At 43.0% G+C, this 25482-nt stretch overlaps 1 protein-coding gene across 2 annotated transcripts in view; it reads right to left on the bottom strand.

The window, feature by feature from the left end:
• Positions 1-25254, bottom strand: part of Ifnar2 (interferon alpha and beta receptor subunit 2) — a 29756-nt gene extending 4502 nt beyond the window's left edge. The window contains exons 1-8 of one of the 2 annotated variants that reach the window (XM_047563636.1): positions 24913-25254; positions 14975-15066; positions 13846-13887; positions 12612-12726; positions 10791-10960; positions 8418-8575; positions 5096-5264; positions 196-326 (exon numbers count right to left, since the gene is read on the bottom strand). In XM_047563636.1, coding sequence (XP_047419592.1) covers positions 196-326; positions 5096-5264; positions 8418-8575; positions 10791-10960; positions 12612-12726; positions 13846-13887; positions 14975-15032 — 843 coding nt within the window. In that variant the 5' untranslated portion in view covers positions 15033-15066; positions 24913-25254. The remainder of the gene's footprint in view (positions 1-195; positions 327-5095; positions 5265-8417; positions 8576-10790; positions 10961-12611; positions 12727-13845; positions 13888-14974; positions 15067-24912) is intronic. The other variant, XM_047563638.1, reaches the window with a different exon arrangement.
• Positions 25255-25482: the final 228 nt, after the last annotated feature.

Genomic DNA, 25482 nt, shown 5'->3' with positions numbered 1-25482 from the left:
TTGGACAATATGTGAAGAGAAAACATAAGGCACAGGCACACTTATAACTGTAAAGATACATTTGCAGGGATGGAAAAGAACCCAACCTGATAAGACTCCATTGGTGTTTTAGAAATGAGACTTTCTTCTGTGAAAATATTTAAGTATATAATAAAAATTCTTAGTTTAAAAAATTAAGATACAAAATTTACATACCAGGACTTTGGGGAAATTATCTCTTAAGCATATATAACCAATCCGCTTCAGTAGTAGGATGGTGCTTACAAAGACCAATGCTACCAAAAACACAGTGCTTATCCCACTTATTTTGGCAGATTCGGATGACTCTGTTGACAAAAAAAACCAAAACAAAAACTTTATTTCAAAAGAAATCCAATAAATGATCACAGGTGGGAATAAATGCACATTGGTCAGGGGTTAGAAAGTGATATCAAAATGTTTTCCATTTGCTAAATACCACAGCTTGGAGAGCAAGCCAAGGGTGTACTCTTTAAGCAGTGAAATACATTTAGCTTTCCATGCATTGCAAAGTGAAATTTCTTTTGGTTTATATCCTATACCTGCGCTGTCCCAATATATCAGCCGCTAGTTGTGATTATTTAAAATACAAATGAACAAAATTATACAGGATTAGAAGTTCATTTTCTCCATCACAGTAGCCTCACCTCGAATGCCCAAAAGACACCTGTCACGGGCAGGGAGAAGAGGAAGGGCCTGAAGACACCAAATCGGCCATCCTGTGGACGTGGGCCACACCAGGAACCCAAATCAGGCCTCAGAAGAACTCACCATTCCCTATTATGAGTTCTCCTTAGTCTCTTGTCAAAATTCCTTTTAGAAAATTTCAACTTTCTGATCAAAACTTTATTCTCTAAGTACAAGTGGTCGGAGAAGTAATCAGGGGTTACTTAACCAAGGCTCTTTTAAATTTCCAGAAACATCTCTATTAGTGTTAATCCTGTAACCAAAGGCTCAGAAAAACAGACACAGGAGAGTAAAAAGGAAATAAAAGTGGGCTACATATAAGTCTTTTGAAAGGGTGGACAAGGAACAGAAAGAAACTCAGTGAAGATGCGGCACTGGTCCGTAGCACGGGCTTCAGGAACCCAGTCTCATCTCCATGAAGGATGAGTGAGGGATCATCATAATATGGACAGTTCTAAGATCAGTTCTAGCTGCCCAGATGCATGTTTATGATGCAAAATTCCTCCAAAAGGATGGTGAACCCCAAAAGACTTCATTGGTGAAGCAATGGCATAATACTGATGTTCGGACTCATGTACCCTTTCAACTTTCTGGAGAGTAGCTACAAAGGACCTTGCCATAGTTTGGAATGTCTAGAGTGTCCTCCAAAGACCCATGTGTTAAAGGCTTGGCTGCCATTCTGTGGTGCTATTGGGAGGGGTTGGAAAACATTGAAGAGGGAGGGCCTAGTGGGAGACCTTCTGGCCTGGGGGTGGGAGGGCGTGCCCTTGAAGGGGACAATGCGACCAGTCACTTCTCTTTCCCTCTCTTTTGCACCCAGCTATGAGCTGTACAGTTTGCTCTGCCATATGCTCTCCACCCCAATGTGCTGCCTTCCCCCAAGCCCCAGAGCAAATGGACCAACCAACCATGGACTGAAACTTCTAGAACTATGAGCCAAAATAAACCTTTCCTCTTTACGCTGATTATCTTGGGTTTTGTTTCAGTAACAGAAAGGCAACTAAGAGACCACACACAATCTTTAAAATAGGACATCCTACAAACCAAATTGTATAAATTGCAATTAATATGCTAGAACAATGCTTGTCAAATCTAAGCATTCTTCGTGAGAGGTTAAATTTTTTTGTTTCTATTTTGTGTATGGTGGTACTAAGGATTTAACCCAGGGGCACTTGACCACTGAGCTACATCCCCAGCTCATTTTATTTTTTATCTTGAAACAGGGTTTCACTAAGTTGCTTAGGACTTCACTTAGTTGTTGAGGCTGGCCTCAAAACTTGCCTCAGTCTCCTGAGTTGCTGGGATTATAGGCATGGGCCACTGTGCCCAGCAAAATATTTATATTTAGCTTGATGATAATCTCAAAAAGTCTCTCTTGGACTCATGGCAGATTTTGCATGTATGCTATTTTAAAATATTCCTATTTGAAAAGAGAGGAATTGCTTCAATGTTCCCACACCAGAAGAAGTTGCAAATGGACTTTATTGCTGTTAACTATCTTCTTCATAAAAGAGGGGTAAGATCAATGCATCCTGAGAAGGGGAGACCAGGTTGTGTCTTCTAAATTTGAATTTTCTCTGGAATTGCATTGGGATTTTCAAAACATGAGGGACCTTATGAGCAGAGGGCTGAGCTGAGCAACAAGGATAGTAATATTTAATTACTATTATCTTTTTAATGGAAAAAAAAGAACTTTGTCAAAAGACTTAATGACGACTAATGTCAGGTTCTTGAAGTTCCTTCCCTGCTTGCCCCTCCGTACCAAACACCACCACCCGCCACCTATATTATTGTAGTTCTAGCCCATTAGTCCCCTGGCTCCCCGACCTGGTGGCAAACAGATATTCAGATCTGTTCATATCCTTTCAGGGTCCCCTCAGTGGTGTCCACAGTCCTACCTCATCTGGGTCCTCCACCCTCTCTGACCTAACCTGTTATGATTCTTCCTAAGATGGCTCAGTTCACACCTGCCATCCCATGCCCCAGGCCCACTCCTGCCCAACCACCCCATAGGTCTGCCCAAAGCCTGCGGTGCTTACTGCTGGGTCTGGGTAAGTCAGTGCTGGTCTCAGGCTGTCCTTCCAGACCCCTCAGCATCTGCCCTGTCTGGATCCTGAGCTTGACTAGCTGAAGGCAGTTGAGATGGTGAGCGGATAGGAAGCGATGCCACAGTATCCAAACCTGTTTGGTTCCTAGGTTTCAGACAAGACTCCAGACATCAAGTATTTGGGTAGTCTAACTGTCTTGGTAATGACGGACGAGTGAAGGCTGACTTAATAATACGCAGAAGGACATGTTCAGGCCAAGTGAAGATGGACTGATCAAACAGCGCTGCTGCATGACCATTCCTTAGCAGGTGGATTAGAGAAAGGTCAGGGGAGAAAGAGCATCCTCCCAGACACGGCGACCTCCAAAGAACTGTCAATCAGCAGCTCTGGTAAAATTATCATTTTACCAATTTGAGTCATATTATATATGTGAGAGTTCTATTTGGATATAGGACCAGGATATAATTTTTATCTATGTCTGTCTATCTATCTGTCTATCTATCTATCCATCCATCCATCCATCCATCCATCCATCCATCCATCCATCCATCTCTGGAATCTCTGGTCTTTGTCCTGGGCTCTAGGAATAGAGTCTCAAAAGCTTGTGGAACTTCCTAAGAGATAGCAGTGTCTTTTGTTATTTCTAACAAGCCCCATTTAGGGCCTGCTATGGTTGAAATGACTCTTCCAAAACTTATTGAAATTTAATTGTCACTGTGATGTTCTGGGGAGGTGTATTGGTCATGGGACCCTGCCCTCACGAATGGATTAATGCTGGTATTGTGGGAAAGGATTAGATGTCGGAAGGGTTTAAAGTGAGCACCCCCCCATATGTGATTTCCTCCATCCTGCTACCCAATGTCAGGTATTCGGTTATAGCAGCAGAAAATAAACTAAGACAGACCATATCTGAGTTTATGTTAATGAAGTGATTCATAGGAGTGTAGTTAGATATCTTCAGGATGAGGGCTGATCAACAGAAAAACTAACCACTCAATCAGAGGGTTGGAACTTCCTTCCAGCCCTACCCCCAGGAGGAGAGAGAAGATGGAGACTGAGTCCAATCCTATGGCCGATGATTTAGACAATCACACCTACATCATGAAACTCATTAAAGCCCTGAACACTAAGGCTTGGGGAGCTCCTGGTGGGTGCACACACTGATGGACTGGGAGGGTGGTACACCCTGATGCCGTGGCAGCAGAAGCTCTTGCATTGGGACCCTCTAGACCCTGACCTGTTTACCTCTGCATTAGATCTTTGTGTGCAGGCTGTACAATGGAATGGTAATCTGAAGCGTGGTTCATCCCTGAGTTCTGTGAGTCATTTCAGCAAATCCTTCAACCTAAACAGAACTCCCTAATTTGTAGTCAGGTTGGCCTGGGGACCTAAGACTTGGGCCTGGCATCTGAAGTGGGGGCCATCGTGAGCCTGAGCCCTTAACATCTGGGGTCTATGCTAACTGTGGGTAGTGTCCGAAATGAACTGAATCTTGGACGTCTTGAGGACAGGTAACTGGTCTTAGAACATAAATACGGAAATTTCCTTTGGGTTTATATGTGTGTAAAAGCTAAAGGCAAAAAGACTCTATGCAGTTTCAGGTTTCCCCCTGTTTAATTGATATTATAAAACAACTGAAATAAGAGGTTTGAGATTCTGTTTCCTTTAAAATCAGCCCCTGTGTCATTCAGCTTTGAGGGACACTAGAGGACAAAATCACACTGTGCTGTGGCCACAGCCAGTTGCAGCGAGGTACTGCTGGGAATCTCACTGCATGTGCAGTCACCATGTCACTTAAAGCCATTTCCTTACGCATCCCACTTATTTTACTCGGGTAAAGCAGAACATTAAAGATACTTCCATCAGGGTTGGGAAGTTTAGAAGGGCTTCTTCCCAGAAGGACTTTCAGAGATTTTCCCCTTTTTAAAAACATTTGGCAATCTAGTGACTTCCTAAGAAAAGAGCCAGCAAGGAAAACCCCTGAGCTCTATGATTCTCCTGCACACTTCTGCACACGGAAGAGGGTTCAGGATCACACTGCTATGCTGCTGTTTCTGCAGCAGCTGGGCTTTCTACTTCCATCACTCATGGTCTTCTCCATGCTGGCAAGTCCTGTTCTCCTCGGTGACCTTGAGTCAATGCTTCTGGGAGCCAGGTATCTACAGACCACACCCAGTCTCACTGTGGCCAGTCAGCGGGTGACCTCCCATGCCTTTGCATGCAGTTGCTTCAAGCAGTTAGCAAGCCATGCATCTCACATCCTTTCCTTTCAATATGTTTTCCTTAGAGTAAACCGACTGAATTTCAAAACATGATTTTTTTTTTTCCAGAAAACAACACACCTGATTCCTGGTCAAGGCGAAGGAAAGTGCATTTTGAGGGAGGTTGTATTCTTGTTCCCAGACCTGTAGGCTCAAAATAAACAGATACACAGTAGTTTGTGTTTGGAATTAAATTGTCAATGACATAGTTGAAATTTCCAGTGATGTTTCCATCTATTTTGGGTTTGTGCTGTAAAAAGAAGCAAAAAAAAAAATTTAGTAAGACTCAGGTGAGAATTTCATTTGGAGGTAGCCCTAAGAGACTCTTTGGGGTCCCATATTCAAATTTCAAACAGGGTTAGAAATGCCGCAGGCTTGCCACAAAACTGCATGTATTTATGCCTGTGCACACACAGGTATCTGAAAACCAAGAAATCTAGTCTACCAACTTCACTTATCATATGAGGAGAAAAAGTCCCAAAGACAAAAATGGTCTCCAGGATGCCAATAAGATGATCTTATTGCATTGACAATGTGAATGTAGTTCATATTTCAGAAAGGACTTCCAAGTAGAATAACGCCTTTGACTTTCAAAACAGTCTAGATGTTATTCCATTCCGCAGATGCAGAAACTGCAGTTAGAAGCGGCCGGGTCACTTCTCCAAGGTCACAGCGCTTGTCTCATCTCACCTCTTCTTTTCCCCTGCAGTTTGGTTCCATTTTTGGAATTATCAATGAAGGCTCTTTGCTGAATAATAATTTTTTAAAAAATGTATGTTTTATAGTTTCCAAAATAAATTCTCACCAGCAGTTTTATAGACTGGGATTTGAAGCAGTTCAAAGGCAGCTTTTGGTAATAATGTGTGTCTACACCTTTCCTTTTGGAAGGAGAAGGAGCTATTAAATAGACACACACACAGCAAACCAAAAGCTCATGCGTGGAAGCAAGCGTTGAAGGAAAAGGTGACAGGAGTGGATGCCACATGGTGAGAAGGCTCTTGCCTCCCCACAGAAAAGTACAATGTAGCAGAGGGCAGACCTCTGGGATCCACAGGACCTTGAGCAAGTCTCTAATGCCAACTTCCTATTTCCCACCGAGCAAACTTAAGTTCCCACCATGGTCCTCTGCTGTGGTTTGAGTATGGTTTTGAGTACCCCCAAGGGTTCACGTGTGGAAATCTAATCCTTCTTGTGAGATGGTCAGAGCACTGAAAGTTGACTCTGGTGTTTAGAAGAAGGGCCTTTGGGAAGTGATTAGTGCTGGTGAAGTTCACCAGGGCGGAGTCCCATGGTTGAATACTGGTCGTTTGATAAGATGAGAGAAAAAGACCAGAAGAGACACACATGCTTGCTGTTTCTGACCATGCGATGCTCTGTGTCACTTTCAGACTGCCAGCAAGAAGGCCATCATTAGATGTGAAGCCTTGACCTTGGAACCTCCAGAACCATGAGCCCAAACTAACCTCTTTTCTCTACAAGGTATGCAGCCTCTGGTATTTTGCTATAGTAACAGAAAATGGTCTAAGACATCCTCCTTTATACACCTGTACTGCACGCTCCACTCCTCCCCATGACTGACCATGCACAGTCCTTGCTCCCAGTCACTTCTCAAGATCCCACCCACTTCCGTTACTCTAGGACATTGCTCTAGCAACCTCCCCTGGGACATTCCATCTGCATGTGAACATGCTGAAATTTCTTCCATTTCAAAAAGTCTCTCCCTTCACTCCATCTTCCCTTTTCCTCCAGCTGCCCGTTCCTATCCCTTATTCCCTTTATAGAAAAACTCTCTAATTGTTCTCCTTGCTCTTTCTTGAACTCACTTCCACCATTCCTTTGCCCCATGACTCACCAAAGCTGCTCTTATCCAGAGCCTGGTCTCAGGGCATTCGACAGGAGTCAGTGGTTCCCTGGGACACCTCTTAGCTGGGAGATTGCCACTGAATTCCAGACTCGGTATGTCCAACTCCTGCCCAAGAGCTTCTTCTAGATGCCTTGAACTTAACATGTCTCAAACCAAGCTGCCATCTAACCCACGCCAACTTCATCCATTATCTTCCCTTATTTTAGCAGATGGCAACTCCAAGTGTTGGAGTCCTAATTTCCTTCTTCCTCTACTACATTACACATCCAATTTCACTAAAAATAACTGTTGGTTCCACTTGCATACTAGATGCAGACTTTGATTGCTTCTCACCACCTCCACTACCACCAAATAATCCAAGCATCTCTCTCTCTGCCCCTACCCTCACCTGGATTATGCCAGTAACCATTTTTTAAAAAATGTAATTTAAAGATGATAACTGTCAACTATAGTGTTCCTCTCACAGTGTTGTTAATAGCCTAATAAACATTTTTGAAATATTAATTTGAGACAGAGTTAGCAGCTCATGGTTGAAACATAAAGAGATGTGGTTGAAATATAATAGTTAATGGTATCTGACATAGTCCCCAAGTCATATAAACTTATTTTCCCCCTGTTATTTTTGTTCTCTTTTCCTAGGGTGTTGATTATAATCCCATGTGGATAGTAAAGGAAAATGATAATAATTATATAGTTTATTATTGCTTATTAAGTGATTACCATCCAAATAGTGTTTCAGCTTTAGTTTTTTGCCACCTATGGTCTGTCCTTACACACCAACCAGGACATCCTGTTAAGCCAGTGGCTTCCATCATATTCAGAAGACTTGGACTCACAAAGCCTGCCAAGGTCTGGCTTCACTCCCTCCCTGACGTCACCTGGGCCTCTTCTCTCCACCCCAGGCAACTCCCTTTGCTGTTTCTCAAACTCACTAGGTCTGTTCCAACCTCAGGGTCTCTGAACTTCCTGTGCCCTATGTTTGAAATGTCCCTGCCCCAATCTTGAGGGCTGGTCTTACTTGCAAGGGTTTTATCATTGGCAAAGGGTTCTGCAGTCAAAAGATGTTATCACAGCAGGGCCTACTGGTGAGTACCAGGGTCACCCAGGGATTACTGACATTCAGTTGGGTCCTTTGGGCAGATTGGGTAGGGACAGAAGTGCTGGAAAGTATCACTTCCTCTGCTGTGTCTGAGGGTCAGAGAGGCAGCAACAGATGCTCTCTGTGCTTGGCTCAGCTAAACCACCCTCTCAAGGAAATGTCACGCTGGCTTGCTGAGATTTGGCCGTTCCCCATCTACACCACATACTTCTCTCTTCTGTGTTCCCTGATGTGCTTATTCTCTTAAAGATCTCACAACTGGGCTAAATCAACATATCTCAGCAATGAATGAATGGACTTCTGCTGTCCTAAGTTAGGCCACATTCCAGCCCAGATCGGTTGGTTTGAATCATCAACTACACATTTCTGTCTTTCAAAGAGTCAAGTCTATCTGCTGCCCATTCAGAACTGTTTTGAATCTAGTGTTGGCGACCACTTACCATCTTAACAATCTCTCCCGACTGTTCTTTGATGACAAGTGATAGATGGCGCTGTATTTCTTCCCCATAAATCTTGGGAGCAGTGGGAGGGAATTTCACTATCACATTAATGTGGTTCGTAAAGCCGACAACCTCAAACTCTGGGGGCTCATACAATACTGTTTAGGAAACAAAGTCAGAAACAAAATCCCACCTGAGTCGATGACTGCACATCATTAGGTCCCTGTTGTTCACACACAGTCTGACGTCTTCTAAAGGAAAGTTATTTTCCTCTTAATCTGCCTATGATCCTAGTTGTGGTATATTATTTTTATTTTATCAAAACAATAAAAACATGAAAAGATTTTCATAACATTACCACAGCAAATAGAAGACACAGTTTTGGGATGGATATCAGCAACTTTCCCAATTTTCAGTCTGTCTTCTAAACAAAATTAAAAATGACTCATTTTTATATTGTGCTAATAATATGTTACTAATACATAATAATTGTAGGAAATATGGATGGCAATTCTTTTAATCATCTTTTGCCTATGTTGTGTAGATAAGTATATACATATTCACGTGTTAACTAGGGTACACAGATTTATAAACATATGTATGTGTGTATGCACATACACATACACACTTATATAAGCTAAAATTAAATAATTCTAACCCAGCTGTTTTTATATGATATATAACTTCAATTAACCACATTGTATAGACATATTGACACATACTTACCTACATCAAGGGTCAGTCTGCAAGTTTATTTAAGGATTGTAAAGAGAGATGAAGAGGAATATTGGTCAGAGACCATATGTGGTCCCCAAAACTCTAAAGTGTTTGTTCTTTGGTCCTTTACAGGAAGTGTACCAATCCCTCACACTATAATTGTTTATGTGAATTCAATTCCCCTAAGTGGTTGAACTGTGATTCAACCAATTCATTGTTTTGAACATTTAGATGATCTCTAATTTTTTGAATCTTTGTCTTCATCCTGATGATGTCTTTAGGACAAATTACTAAAGTAGAATTCTGGATTGGAGCAGGCACATGCTCGGGTTTTTAATACCTACTGCCCAATACCAAAGGACTGTGTCCAAGGACACTCTGCATTCCTTCTAATCCTCTGTATCTCTGTATTTTTCATATTTGTCATTTGCATCATGAAAAAGACCTCATTATTGCTTTAATACACATTCTTCAACAACCCCAACACCATGATCTACATATTGTGCTTTCCTTTTCTTCCTGTATATACATACAGATGTGTCTTTTTTCTTTTTCTTTTCTTTTCTTTTTTTTTTTTGTGGTGCTGGGGATTGAACCCAGGGCCTTGTGCATACAACTGAGCCACATCCCCAGCCCCAGAGGTGTCTTTTGATTCCAAAGGTGCACACCTTTTCATCAGTCTCACAGTATCTAAACTATTTGCCACAAGGGGACTCAGCCATCACCACGACTTTGTGAAGCCTGTAGGTGTGTGGACACACCCAGCACCATGTAACAGGGCGCTGAAGCTTAGCCATTCTCTTGGAAACAGTTGAAATTTGGGGAATTGAAAAAGTGATGGAGCTGGAGCTATTAATACAGATGCCTTAGGGTGTGGATGCTGGGAACGGGGGAAAGGAAGAAAGAAGGAGATCCATGCTTGGGCTCCAGACTTTGCCTCTGAGCTTTGGGCCCCAGCTGTGTGTACAACTGGGTGTTTGCACATGCAAGATGCAGTGATGCATTTACAGTCTGGGGTGGGGTTGTGGTTACAAGAGAAATACTGGCCCAAAGAATCGTGATGCTTAGAAACAGGCTACCTGAACCCTGCTCCCCACTTCCTGTCAGGCTGCAAAGTGAACAGAAAAATAGCAGCTACTACTGCCCAAGGAAGCTTGCTTTGCAGAAGTCTGGAGCCATCTTCAGCAAAAAACAGGTTCTATTTCCATTCTTCAGGTTAGAAAGCTGAGACTTGCCAGGCACGGTGGTGCATGCCTGTAATCCCGGCAGTTTGGGAAGCTGAGGCAGGAGGATCGAGAATCTAAAGCTAGCCTCAACAAAAGTGAGGCATTAAGCAACTCAGTGAGACCCTGTCTCTAAATAAAATATGAAATAGGGCTGGGGATATAGCTCAGTGGCCGAGTGTCCCTCAGTTCAATTCCCAGTACCAAAAAACAACAACAACAACAAAAAAAACAAGCAAGCGAGCTAAGGCTCAGAGCAGCTAAGTAACTAGTAAACAGTCAACTAGTCCCCGTTACAGAACGAGGAACTGGCAGGCCGAGAGTGAGCCTAGCTGTGAATCTAAAACACCCTTACAGTCCTTCCTATCTCACGGGAGAGCAAATAATGACGACCTTGAGGAGCAGGAAGCCACTGAGAAACAGATCCACTCACTGTTGGTGGACCAGATGGTGCTGGTGCAGTTGATCAACGTGGCTTTCCCTCTGAATCTCTCCACCCTGACGATGTAAGTGTCAAACGCTTCTTCCCACACATCTGTTACATCACAAAATGGTGTGGTGATATTTGTACAGCTCTCGATAATCTTCATATCGTCTTGCTTACTTTGGAAAGAAATGGAAAAAGGGAAACGTCAGCATTTTCGGCAGTGAGAATCCAGTGTCTGTGTGCCTCACTTCCTCCTTTCCTTTAGGGCCCTGCACAAATATCACCCTCCCTAACCACCTTATTGAAATGTAACACTCCATGCTTTCCCCACCCCCACACTCTCAGTTCCTTTTACCCTTTTAACATTTTTCTTCATAGTACTTATCTCTATTTCCCACATTATACCTTTATTTGTTTAATGATGTCTCCACTTACTTTCAGAATTTCTGCCCACAGAGTGTAGGGACTTTGGCTCACAGATGGCTTCCCTGGCATATAGTAGGTACTCAGTTAATACTTGCTGGATGAATTAGTGAATGAACTTTGGGGTTTCATCATAGAGGCCTCAGATCTCTCTCCCTCTCCAGGACACTAATGACTGCCTTTCCAGAGACTCCCTCCCTCCCTCTCTAGATGAAAGTCACAGGGTCTGGTCTAATTCATCCCTGTGCTAGTTGAGGGATAATACAGATATCTGTTCTATCAAGCCACAGAAAGTAGGTAGACAGCACGTGACCACTCAGTGCAGAGAGAAATTTTAAGGCTTTAACAGGCAGAAGAGAAACTCACAACAGGTCCTCCTCTGGACCAGCAGCCAAATAAACCATCAGTGAAAGGACATTTCAAGGGGCTACTGGATCAGAGGAACGACTCATGAGAGTGATGTCAGATGTGGGAGAAGAGAGACAAAGAAGTCTCCATCCATCATGTCATCAATCCTTGCAACCCTGCTCAGTGGCGGCATTAACTTGGAGAGGCTGTCCCGTGCTGAGTGTAGGCTGGTCAGGGACCATACCAGACTTTGAACTCGGCATGTCCTTGACTAGTCCAGAGTGTTTGCTGGAGTCCCACATACCTCTTTGAGTAAAGAAGAGTGAATATAAACCATCAATATGGTCAATAGACCTTTGGACCTTTGGAAAACACAGGACGTTTCAACATTCAGATTGACTGAATTAGAGAGATCATTTGTGAGAACCATATAACTGTTTTGCTTCTGAGGTTCTGACCTGTAGATTTTGACTTTGGTTATAAATACAAGTTTCCTCAAAAGCAGTTTTGGATTCTGAAGGTATCCAATTTAACTAAAAACAAATGGGTGACAAAACTATTTACTTCCTTTACTGCCACAAAAATACTCTGTAATATAATTTTTTGGGGGGGTACTGGGGATTGAACTCAGAGACACTTGACCATTGAGCCACATCCCTGGCCCTATTTTGCATTTTATTTAGAGACAGGGTCTCACTGAGTTGCTTAGCACCTCTCTTTTGCTGAGGCTGGCTTTGAACTCACGATCCTCCTGCCTCAGCCTCCCGAGCAACTGGGATTACAGGTGTGCACTACAGCACCCAGCTGTAATAGAATTTTCTTTACTTTAGTTGCATTAAAAAGACACAACCAGGAGAGAATACAGTGGGCTTCGCATGACAATGAATTCAAATTGAGCACAAGATTTAATTTTATTTACCTTTTCTATTTTATTACATTATTTACTAGTTCTATGATTATTACATTTGCTAATAATGTGTGAAAAGAAAAAAAAAACAAATGGATGTTTTACCTTTGATGCTATGTTTAGCAAGAGAAAAATGAAATGTAACCCACCTCACGATTCTGTACCATAATGTATAGTGAGTTGGCACAGTGGATTGGTTTTTTAATTTCCATGATAGGATTTGCCGAAAATTTTGAAATGTCATCTTTAAAATACAAGGTTTACCTGAAAGATCAAAGAGAACAGGAGGAGAAAAAGGGTGTTGAAATTTTGAGCCCGGGGTTGCATTCTGATCACTGTTCAGTCTGTCCCTTGGGTCCTACGATCTGGGCCTCTGCAGAGAAGTACCCTCTGGACAGCCTGGTGTCTTGGAAACACTGGACATGGGCAATCAACGAATACAGCTCATTGATGAGCAACATACTGCCAGGTAGCAAAGCTTAGGAAAAGGAATTTGGCACTGTGTGAAGAACTTGGACTGAAGGGCTTCCCCAATCAGGGACTTTCTGTAGCTCATTGGACCAAAATGGTCCCGTTCATTCTGGGCCCGCTTCTCCCTTCCTGCTCCTCCACAGGCAGCTCAGCCTGGGCCGCTGCAGGTTCTCCTTCCTCTGGATTCTCTCTGCCCCTGGTCACAGGTAGGAGGGCATCTAATGTGTGCTCAGACTGGTCCTTTCTAGGCATTGAAGCCCCACAGCAATGTGAAGAAGGTCCAGGAGGAGAGCCCGTTTCAGACCGTGAAATCAGTTACACCGCGACAGGCATGGGAAGTGGCAGTAGCAAATGGGACTAATGCTCCACGGGTCAAATCCTGACTTTCTTTGGGCAAAGTTTTAAAGCTCACCTAAGTTTTCTATGGTTATGACCCAGGCCTTGCTTCCTGGTTGCTACCTCCCTCCCCCACCCTTTAGCAGAAGGCCACACAGACATTTAATATGGGGAGTTACTGAAGTTTTGTAGACAGATTTATATATTCAGGTAAGACTTAGTGAAAAATTATTTTCCTTTATTTGGAAGCAGCGGGTGAAAGAATATAAATTAAAAAGAAATTATTTTTTGTTTGGCATAGCGTGTGTCTCCTTATTCTTCTAAGAGTGAGACTATTGGGAGCTGGACATTTTTTCCAGGGGTTTTTAAATGATCTCTAGTATCAATTTCTTATATTAGTTTTGTGGGATAAATAAGAAAATCAAGAATAGTTAATTCTACCTCCTTTTACAGAGAAAGGATTCCAATAAAATAAGTAACATATTTGGGATCAAAAGTCAAATTTCCCATATTTATACATCTGAATGGTCACTCTGACACTTTGACCCTTACACAAAATTTAGTCACATCTCTTACCAGGGAGATCATGCGAAGTGACAAACATGAGGCTCATGTACACTAGGAAGAAGAAAAACAAGTTAGAGAAGCAATAATATTTACTTTGAGCAACTTAAAAATATCTCTCTAGGTTTGAGAGTTATTTACTCTCATGTATTAATATTGGATTGGGATTTTCTTGTGCTAACAGAAATACTCAAGTGAATGGTTCTTAGTTGACATTGGTACCATGACACATGGTCCAAGCATTGTGCCCTGAGTGGATCCAAACTCAGATGGATTTGGGAGCTGGTCCTAACAACTAGGGTTGAGCTGATTGAGGAAGCATCCTAAGAAGCAGTTATCTATCTGGAAAAAAATTCTCAAGGTACAAATAAGCATGTTGCTAATTAATACACCTTAAAGGATGGTAGAGGAAGAAAGGGTGTTTTTGATGGGAATCGGTGGGTTATCCCCTTGAGGGTGGGGGGGGCACTTGTTTTCTGGGTATCACAATGACTTTAGGGCATGTGGTAGAGACCAAGGATGCTATGCTATACAGTACCCAGCATGTGGACAGTCTGCACTCAGAAAACTGTCCACACATGGACTGTCCCACTCATGGGTCTCCTACTGGTTAAATATGGGGCAGAAGACACTAAGATACTGAACTGGAATCAGAAGGAAGGCAGAGAAAAGGCATGAATGAATAGGACTGAAGGGAAAAAGAAAAAGATCAATAATAAATGAAATGCAGAAACCAAAGTTTAGGGATGACTTTTCAGTCTGGTGGACACGGCAAGAGATACAGGGTTTGGCCTCCTCCCAAATATAGTGATAGGCTGGAACACTCCACAAGGGATTGGAGTAAGGGCAGCAGGAGAAATCACTCTTTAAGTCATACACAAGGACAGTCCCCAACAGTGTTGTGTCTTATGTTATTCCTGCTCATCTGTTTGGTTCCCTACAATTAACAGGAGGCAGAAACCTGTATTGAATCCAAGCCATTGGCACTGACTCCCTACTTTCTGCTGAACACCTGACACTGGGCAGGTCAATCCGGGTCTTCCAGCCTGGGGAATCAGTCTGCTGCTCCACAGTAGGGCTTTGGGTGAAGAGCACAGCACAGGTGTGCTCTTGAAGACCCAGGGTGAAAAGCAGCACTTACCCACGAGGCACAAAATGCATGATCTGATGGCTGAGGAACTGGGGTTCAAGGGCATCATTGTTAGTTGTTAAGTCCTTTTTTCACTTTCACATCTGAAAGGAAAACCAATATTAGGTGATCACAATTCTGAAGTGTCTATTTAAATGGTAAAAATAACAATGGGGGCAAAGACATGACAATAAAAGGCCAGCAAGAAATAGTCAGATTCTGGACTCCAGCCTTCCCCCACTGCCAAGAAGCTGGACCATGGGCCCTACTTACTCAGTCTTCTCTCAGCTTCTGGCACCAATCCCCTAGCTAGTCATGGTCACTTGGTTAAAAAATTTTAAACACATTTTAAAAAATGTGAAGAGTCTTGTTACTCTTAGAAAACTTTTATTTTGGCGAATCCTTTATGAAAAGCAAAAACAAATATGTATTCTGATTTTCTCCCCCCTTTTAGGCAAGAGATATTATGTAGAGATTCTAGTCTTAATTTTTCCATTTAAAATGTCTTTGTGAGATCTTTCCATCAAAGAACGTTTTCTTGCTTTTGTTTTAAAAATAATTGCATGATGTTCTCTATGGACATATCATTAATTTAACTAGTCCCCTGCAATGGACATTTGAATTGTTTCCAATCTGTACTGCAAGGAATTCTCTTGGACACACATCATTTTGCACATGTAAAGGTCTAAACACAGGGAAACTTTCAGATGTAGGATTGCTAGGTACTATGATTTGAATGTGTCCCCTAAAGTTCATGTGTTGGAAACTTAATTCACAACACAAGAGCTGAGAAAGTGAGAATGGATTAACCTTGACATTGAGGAAGTAGGTTCATTGTTGAGAGGGTCTGTTGTAAATGTAAGTTTGGTTCTCTCTTGACTTCTTGCCATGTGATGTCCACATTATGATGCATTAAGAAGACCCTCACCACATATGGCCCCTTGACCTTGGACTTCCCAGCCTCTAGCACCATGAGCAAAATAAAAGCCCATTCCTTATAAATTACCCAGTCTGTGGCATTCTGTGGTTATCACAGCATGAAATGGACTAAGACACTAAACAAGGGGCCGATAAACCAGGGTTGTATCAGGAAACAGCAGAGTCAAGTTAGGATAATTTGAGGATGACTTTAATCAAGGGACTAGGTAGGAATGTGTGAGTTAAGATGCAGATTTTGCCATAAGGAAGCATGCAGTTCCTCCAGCTAACAACAGGGGGTGGTGGCGGGTCTGTAACCAATCAGGGCTTGAAGAGGAAAGGAGGAACCAATACTGGAATTTGGAAGAAGGGAATCCTGTGAGGAGCTATGACAGGAGGCTCAGGTGACTTAAGGGAAGGGATCAGTGATAACTCTCTTCTCTCTCTTTTCTTTTCCTGGGGTGCCCCATTGGCTTAACCCAATCAGAAGGTTTAGGGCAAGGGGGCAGTGATTGTCCCTACAAGACAGGAGCCACAGGCAAAGTTGAGGGCTGGGGAGGTGGAGGTTGAGTCTGGAAAGGCAGAGAGAAGAGACCAGGTCATGGGGCCATGAATTTGTCATTTTGATAAAAACTGCCACCCTGCTTGCCCTTGGGCTGTACTGATTTACATAACCCACCTGCAATGTGTGAGAACTTTTGCTTCCCACAGTGTTTTCAAAGAGGTGTCACCAGTTTTTTATGGATTCCTAAATGGAAAACTGTCCTCACACTAAAATTAATTTGCATTTCTTTTATTCTGAGATTGAGCATCCTTTCACATTTAAGAGTTGTTTGTATCTCCTTTCCTGTTAACTGTCTATTCCAACTTTTGCCCATTTTTCTATTGAGTTGTTGCCCTCTTCTTATTGATTTGTAGGAACTTCTTTTTAAATTTGAGGGAAACTGACCTTGATGATATCAATCACGTCTTTTTTTTTTCTCTCTCTCTCTTCCCCTAGTATGTCACTTGCCTTTGATTTGCTTGTACTGTTTTTTTTTTCTTTTTCAAACCACTCAGAAGTTTCTGAGTTTTATGTTTTCAGATTTCAAGGTACCATTGGCTTGCCATATTTGTGTGTGAGTTTTGCATCTGTGGATTCAACCAACTGTGGATCAAAAAATTAACATTGTTCCAAGTGTTACATGCAACCCAGAGATTATTCAAAATATATGACAGGAAGTGTGTGGGTTATATGCAAACACGATCCCATCTTAGGCAAAGGAGATGAGCATCTATGAAGTTGGTATCTACAGGGGATGCTGGAACCAGCCCCTGAGGACACTGAGGGATGACTATTTTCTTCCTCAACCTCTGGGTTTTGAGTCTTAGAGTCTTCTCTACTCCAAGGTGAGATGGGAATTTTTCAAGGAGCCCCAATCAGTTATGTTCTTCTTTCTTTCAGATCTTTCTTCTCCATCTAAGCAATTAGGTCCTATAGGTTCTGGGTATTCTTCAGTGCCCCAAATACTAAGGCAGTATTGAGTCCCAAGTAGAAATGAAAAAGGATTATAAAATAGCAGACTGAGTGCAGGCTACAAACAACTTAACTTTAAAAGTCTCTTTCTTTCTCTTTCTTTCTTTCTCTTTCTTTCCCTCCCTCCCTCCCTCCCTTCCTTCCTTCCTTCCTTCCTTCCTTCCTTCCTACTGGGGATTGAACACAGAGGCACTTAAAACACTGAGCCACATGTCTGGCCCTTTTTTTAAATATATATTTTATTTTGAGACAGGGTCTCACTGAATTGCTTAGGGCCTCACTAAATTGCTGAGGCTGGTTTTGAACTACTGATCCTCCTGCCTCAGTCTTCTGAGTGCTGGGGTTACAGGCATGCACCACTGTACCCCACTAAAGGTCCTCTTGATTGCCATGGTGACAGGTTCCCACTCATGGTATTCTAGAAAAATCCAAGAGAATTCAAGTAAAAATTTCCACTCCTGCTTCAAACTCACGTGCAGGAAATATCCAGGCAGCTTTCTTCACAACTGATCCCATAATACTTTTCTGTTTCGGAAACATCTGCTAGAATATCTTTGTGATATATGTTGTCATCTCTCCTGTCACTCCTCCACAGCAGAGGGGCTACATGGTCACAGACATTCCTCTAGATGCAGGGCACACCTGGATTGTAGACTGTCACATCCAAGGGGACTCTGAATTCTTGAACATCTGACCTGTGCTCTCCTTATCCCTCGGCTTTTTTTCTGATCATGGTACATTTTTGTGTTTGTCATGTGTCTGCAGCAAGACTAAGTCCCTTCAGAAGCCAAGAAAACACACACACACACACACACACACACACACACACACACACACACATACACAACTAGAAGTCCTGCTTACCCCTCCAGGAAATGCCTCCTTCCTTGCTGTGTTCCTGGTGACCCAGAGTCTACTTTGAACCAGATGTCTGATAACCAGATACTTGCTTATTTGCAAAATCTAATTTTGAATTCTTGGAGTTGGGCCTGAACTGTTAATGAGGCTCCTTAAAATTCTCCCTATGAATAGATCATTATTCCTAAAGCATAGCTCTATTGTCTCATTTCTGAAGCCTGGGCCATCTCAGTCCACCAGGGAGTGGCATGTAGAGGGTCCCACACTTGGTTTAATGCTCTCCTGTGGCCATCTTAAAATTTCTAATGATTTTATCTTTAAATTTGTGTTTTGCTAGTGAAGTCTGCTGGCACAAAGGTGGGCTGTGAGCTTCAGCTCCTATTTGGATCACCTTCCCTTCCCCAACATGATGGGCTTTCTGTGCCCCTGACTGCTGCTACCCTTTGGTTGGGTGCTAACACTCTTCAAACTGGAAGAGGGTCCAGCATTCCCTGGAGCCCTCCTGGTGCAGGTGCTGGGAGGTCAGGGTTTGGTGCTCCAGGCTGCCATGGAGACACCAGGTAGAGTAGAGGCTATTCCCTTTGGGCTGGCAGTGCCTGCCTCACCCAGGGGCAGCTGGCTGGAGGTTGGGTCTGGTTGAAATAACCTCTAGGTCACGCTTGATCCAGGTACTGTCAGGCCCATATCCTGGTGCCCAAGGGAGCACTCCCTTGAATGGCTCTGTCCCTGGAGGGACACCCTCTTCCTCTCTGCAACCTCTGATGACAGAACAATCAAAATGGCAGCAGAATGGTGTACGTTATCCCTCAGACATCATGTCAGGAAGCGAATCCAGAGGGAATGACTTTCTGGAATCCAAAAATACTTTGCAAGGTTTAAGAAATACTGGAATGACTAGCTTTTGCCTCTTGACTTGGACATTCTGATGGACTTACAAATTTTATGACTAGCTTGGTTGGAGTCGGGTTCCAACTGCTAGATGTACCTCAATCCTGCTTCTCTCTCCCAAAGAAGGTCAAACTCCAAGTACTTACTCCTTTTCTTGCCATAAAAGTCTCCATCCTGCTTCACCAGATGCCAACACCTACCTGTTCTACCAAACTGGCACTGTCTCCATTTGTGAATTTATTCTACAGCATAATAAGACTGTCTTTGCTTCTATTTTACACTTGTTTATGACTTCTTGGTTTACATCTTCCTGAATCTAGCTTGAGTTTGCTTCTGGCTTAAGGGAACCTCCCAAGATATGTTACGAAATCCTAATTGTGTAAAACAGTATTTTGTCAGAATTAAATGCTCTTTTATCAGCTTTTAAATTGGATAAATCTTATATCTGCACAATATGAACAACTGCTACATTCATGCCAATGATTAAAATTTTTATTTTTTGACTCAGAATGGCATTAAATAGGAAATTTAAGAATATGACAATGAGAGAGAGAAAAAAATGACTTTCTATTTTGTATCTCTAGTGACATTCTTCCCTGCTTTTTAAATGACTGGGCCCTATATTTTTATTTGTTCTGGTGGACCCTGCAAATTATGCAGCCAGCCCAGTCTTAGCTCACTATGGCCTGACAGCATGCAAGTTCCAAAGAGTGAATTCAAGGCTGTCACCAGCTTTCCAGTTTTCCCTGGAGTCACTGTCCCATGCACGTGCCAAGCTCCAGACTTAGATCACCATTGGCTTGGGTCTTCTCCATTCTGCAGGGTCTCTTACCTGGGAGCTGTTCTTGACACTTACACTCAAACAAATACTACTGATTTTCAAGGTTTAGCTGGAGTCTCGGTGAAGTCCTTCTTCTCTGAATTCCAACTCCTAAGTAGACAGACAGACAACCCTCGAGGAACTTGCGACCTCACAGTCCCTGGTAGGCAGCCTAACTATCTTTTCTTCTATCCTGATGGTTGGCACACTACCAGGCAGTTAGTGAATAATGAATGAACTGGATTCAGAAATATTGTACAAATACAATTCCATAACTTATTCTATAAATTAAAAAAATACAAAAGAGTACAAAGAAGAAAGTAAAAACGATCCTTATTTCTACCATCCAGTATCAATCAATAACACCTTGGCATATTTGCTTCAGGATTGTTTTTCCACATATATTTCTTGTTTCTGTAAAAATTCAACATGCTCATTTAAAAAAAATAATGTATGAAAGTACAAATCCCAGCATCCAGATATCACCATTAACATTGGGTGAACTTGATCCCAGAGATCTTTCTACATACTTAAATGCAAACATAATGCATGCGCACTTGCGTACACACACACACACACACACACACACACACACTGTTAATTTATTAAATCTATTTAGGAAAGAAAACGAAGCAAAGCTGAAGGAATTGTTGACATTTCAAACTTTTTTTTGTCCATCAGAAAGAATAAATTCCTACTATATCCCTCTGAGGTTTAAAAAATTATGAAAGACATTAGGAAGTTATAGTATTATATATTCATAGTACCTTTTAATTTTAAACCATATTTATTGATCCATGGTTTGAAAGATCAGAACATTAGCATTCTCATATTTCTTTTCCATTTCCTCCCCCACTTTCTTTTCTTTTTCTTTCTTTTTTTCCTATATATATTTTGGTCTGGATTTATAAAAATTACACTGTATTCTGCTACAATTTCTTTAGAGGTTCTGTATTATTTCCAACTTTAAATAGAATAAAGACCACATTTTCTGTACTATTTCTTTACTTCTGAGTCCCTTATGTCATCTCTTAATTGGCTATTTCCTGGACTTTGTTTTCTAGGTAGATGTGTGTATGTGTGTGTGTGTGTGTGTGTGTGCACGCGTGCGTTCTTTCTTTCGACAGGGCTCATGGTGCTAACACGCTCTGTTCTTCAGAGCTTGAAGGTCTGCCCACTGACTTTCAACTTGAATGACATGTTGAGAGGACAAATACCCCTTGGGGAAAGTTTCTTTCCCTTAGAACTTTTCCCTCCAATCATGACATTCTAGCATTTAATGTTTCACTGCAAAGTCTGAGACCAGCTGATTTTGCTTCTCCTTCCTTTGCTTTGTGTTCCTGCATTCCTAAATAGTTCTTTTTCTTTGACTTGAAACCATTTAAGATACCTTGGTGCTGAGCACTTCCATGTGAAAATTTCCTGGAAATGGCAAGTTCTTTAGTTTACAGACCACTTTTCAAAATCTTCATTTCAATTATTTTCTTTTGTTCCTTTTTTTTTTTTTTTTTTTTTTTTTTGTACTTTTGTATCATTTGTGGGTTTCCCTCTTCCAGGGATCCAATAATCCTACATGCTTGATTGTGTTTGGCCTGTCTTCCAGATTGATTCTTTCTAACTGATTTCATCTTTGTCTCTTTCATCCCCCAGGGGGCTTAAATCAAGCCTTTCCTCTATTTAAATATTTTAAAATATTTTCTCTCTTCTTTCCTCTAAATTATTTCTTCTGTTATTGAGTTTTCGTGAGCTTCAATTTATTCCATTGACTGCAATCTCTCTTTTAAAGTCCATTTAGATTTTTTTCTCATCTTTGATTTTGTTCAAATTTTTATCCAGTTGTTGTAGGGTGTATCTTTGGTTCCAAGATATGCATGTGTACACACACACACACACACACACACACACACACACACACACAGGAGACTCCTTGCAAGAACACCTTCTTGTTCTTTCCTTTTCTTCCCCATTTCCCCTGCTGTACTTGGAAGGCTTCAGTCATCTCCTACTGTGACATGGTGGAGTGACATCTTGACTTCTTTTTACTACTGGGACCAGTGTGTTCTGGAAAGCCAGGGAGCTTCTCCAGACCCTGCCTGAAGAACTGGTGCTGGGATAGGAGAGAAGGAAAGAGCTCAGTCTGACACACCTAGCAGGTTTCGGTAAGCATCCTACATACCTGGCTCCCTGTCCCTAGGGCTGAGGTGAGGCAGAGTCAGCAATCTGGGCACAATTCTAGTGCAGGCACGCCCTGCTCCTCGGCAGCCCTCTGGATTGCTTTCTCACTCACCTGCCCAGTACCAATGGCCTCAACATGGCTGCCAAGACTTATTGTTTGATTAATTGATTGCACTCTTTCTTATTGATCAGGGAGAATTTTCAAGATTTTTGTTGACTTGCCAGTGTAGTTTCTAGTGGTTAGGGCACACTTAAATTTTAAACATAGTTCTGACCCTCAGAATTAATAACAAACAAGCAAACAAAAACCAACGATAAAGCTTAAGGGTATCTGGTTTGTAAAGCCCTAGCTTCTTGGGGTTACTGAGTGTGTTCATATTCCTGCTGGCTCCAGAGAACATTTGCAGTGGCCCCCAACTCCATACACCCCATCTTACATGCCTCTTTTTTCTTTTATTTTCTCTTGTCTCTACCTCTTCCCATTCTTAAGGCAACAAAACTACTCTGCCAAATAACAACTTTTCCTTTATTTTTTTCCTGGACTGCCTACCACTAGTTTCATTCTTTTTTAAAAATTTATTTTATTTTTAATTTTTTTAGATGTTTACAGACCTTTATTTTATTCATTTATTTATATGTGGTGCTGAGAATGGAACCCAGTGCCTCCCACATGCTAGGTGAGTGTTCTACTACTGAGCCACAATCCCAGCTCCTAGTTTCATTCTTTAAGGGAGAAGAGACAGGGGAAAAAAACAGTGGACCTTCAGCACCCTTTGGAGATTGGACTGTCCTCCCCCAGGATACCAAAATCCAAGGACACTCAAATTCCTAACATAAGACAGAGTAGCATTTGTGTAGAACCTATGTACTTCCTCCTACATGCTTTAAATCATCCCTAGATTACCTATGATACCCCGTACAATGTAAATTATTGGTATATTGTATTATTTATTAGATAATGAAAAGGGAACATGTTTGTACATGTTCAGTATAGAGGGTTATTACTTGAATCTGCAGATGCAGAACCTGAAGATAAGGAGGGCTCACTATGGTGTCGAGCTATGTGCTGGTTTACCAATATTTCATGAATTATAAAAGGCACTTTTTCTTTTCCACATTAGAACACTTTTGCACTCAGGATACTTTGTCCAATAGTATGACACAGCATGCCTTACAGTGTTTTTTTTTTTTTTAACTTGGTTACACACAATTTTAGTGCATCTTATAATTATTGGAATTTTTAGTTTGGGTTTTAGTTTTGATAAAACATAAAGATTAATAATAAAATAATATACATGTCATTTACCCTTTATTAGTTTGCAGACTTATAAATGTAACAGGAAAATGAAGCCAGTGTGGTTTTGTGTGGGCAAGTGTGAGTGATGGAGTCTTTAATGTAAGTTTCGCTTCTAAGACAGTACCTCTTGGACTATGATCCTTCTGGTTTCTCTCTTAAACAAGGTACCTTTTGTCAAATAATCTGAACCAAATCTCAGGTATATTTTTCTTTAACTTTTAAATAAATGCAGGAGAAATTTTGGAGGAAAGACAGGTAAGAATGAAGAGTCATGCAGATTTTTGATGATTTAAAATTGAAGACAACTTGTAAACTTCTGCAGCTAAAAGTTCAATCCACTTCCTGAGACAGACAAAACCTTAACCATGCCCAAATTGGTAGCAACATTTATTACATATTTTCCTTAGAGAGGATTTTGGTGTGACCTCTGCCACCTACCTAAAAACTGTAGATGGACTGGCAAGAGTGGGACTGAGTACAGCTGGTGGGGCTAAGTTCCTGGGACATGACATGACGGGGGAGGGGGGGGAGGGGGGCAGCAGGACTCTGGTGCCAAAACCAGCACCTCCCACCAGGTTCTGATCCCGTGCTCAGGCTAATTTTTAAGACCTCCTGCCAAGCAAAACAAGGCCACCAAACAGTAAAACACAAAAGGAGGTGGGATATCCAAGGTTTTCCAATGAAGTCATGACAGGAGCCAAATAAATGGATAGGTGGAGCCGGCATCCTAGTGCACATAACTGGTTTGCTCCGAGTAAAAACACGAGCTAGAATATCACCCATATTCGCAAAATATCTTGACATTATGTCATCCCTCCCCACCTGAGAGAAGTTCACTCCTCTGCGCCTGAATCCATGTCCCCTCGCCCAAACCACCGCAGCTTCCAGGTTGTGGGTCTGGAAGAAGGTAGGGCACTCTAGCCCCTTCTGTGACCCCTGTCCAGCAAGGGATGATTAAATGGGCTTTTGTGTGGCAGGACCGAGACCCCGACCCGGGGGCGCAATTTGGTTATCCAGTTTTGCAAGGCAGGGTGGATCTTGAGGAATCCGACCCTCAAACTTCACAATTCATATCAAGCAGTGGCAAGTGCCCAAGAGTCCCAGGCACCCTAGGTATGTTGGGGGGACGGGTGCTGGGGGGGACTCAGGGCTGGACGCAAAAATGCTGGGCTCACAGCAGAGACGATGAACTGTCGACGCCAGGGGAGGGAGAGCACAACCTGCTCGGAGCAGCTACGTGGGGACCGCCCTGGGGCGCCCCGAGACGCCCCGGGGGCTGCGGGGTCCCTGGGACCAGTGGAGGAGCGCAGGGGTGCACCCAAGTATCCAGAACAGCGAGGCCAGGCAGGAGGAGGAGGAGTCCCGGAACGAGGGAGGGACAGGAGGGGGATTCCGGGAACCGATGGCATGGAGAAGGCCTCTGTCCTACTGTCAGCGGCCCTAGCGGTCTCCACCGCGACCCGCCTTCCCCGCCTTACCTTGGCAGTTTCGCCCGGCAGCGCCGCGCTGAGACGCTCCCCTCGGCCCACCTCCGAGCCGCGCTCCGCGCCAGGGTTCGGCTCCCGCGGCCGAGATGCGCTCTGCTCGCGACCCCTTCCTTGCACAGAGTCAGCCGGCGACCTCTTCTGGTGAGCGTCGGCCAAGCCCCGCGTGGGGCCAAAGTGGGCCGCGATTCGGGGTGGTGGCCCGCTGACTGCGCCAGGGAGGGTCCCCTGCTCGCCCGCCGGGATTCCTCGCCCCCAGGTGAGAAGAGCTAGGAGCCTGGGAGCATCGCTCCGCCTCCGGGCTGGCTGCGCGGACTCCCTGCAGGACGCGGCTGGAGCGGGTGCCGGGGGCGGGGCCGGGGCGGGGCCGGGGCGGGGATGCCCGATGAGGTAATGGATGTCTCTTGCTCTCTGCTGCTAACCAGTGGTCACCTCCGCCCAGGCAGGCCCACCGAGGAACCGTAGCTGATGCCTGTCTATTTATTGCAGTTTACGCGGGGGCTAGAGCAGTACCTGGCATTTGCAGACGTTCAGCACAAACGTGTGGGATAAATGAACCAGGGC

The sequence above is a fragment of the Sciurus carolinensis genome, chromosome 9 (assembly GCF_902686445.1).
Source record: "Sciurus carolinensis chromosome 9, mSciCar1.2, whole genome shotgun sequence".
NCBI lineage: Eukaryota > Metazoa > Chordata > Mammalia > Rodentia > Sciuridae > Sciurus > Sciurus carolinensis.
Note: the sequence above shows the minus strand (reverse complement) of the source record. Positions and strands in the feature narration are given on the sequence as shown.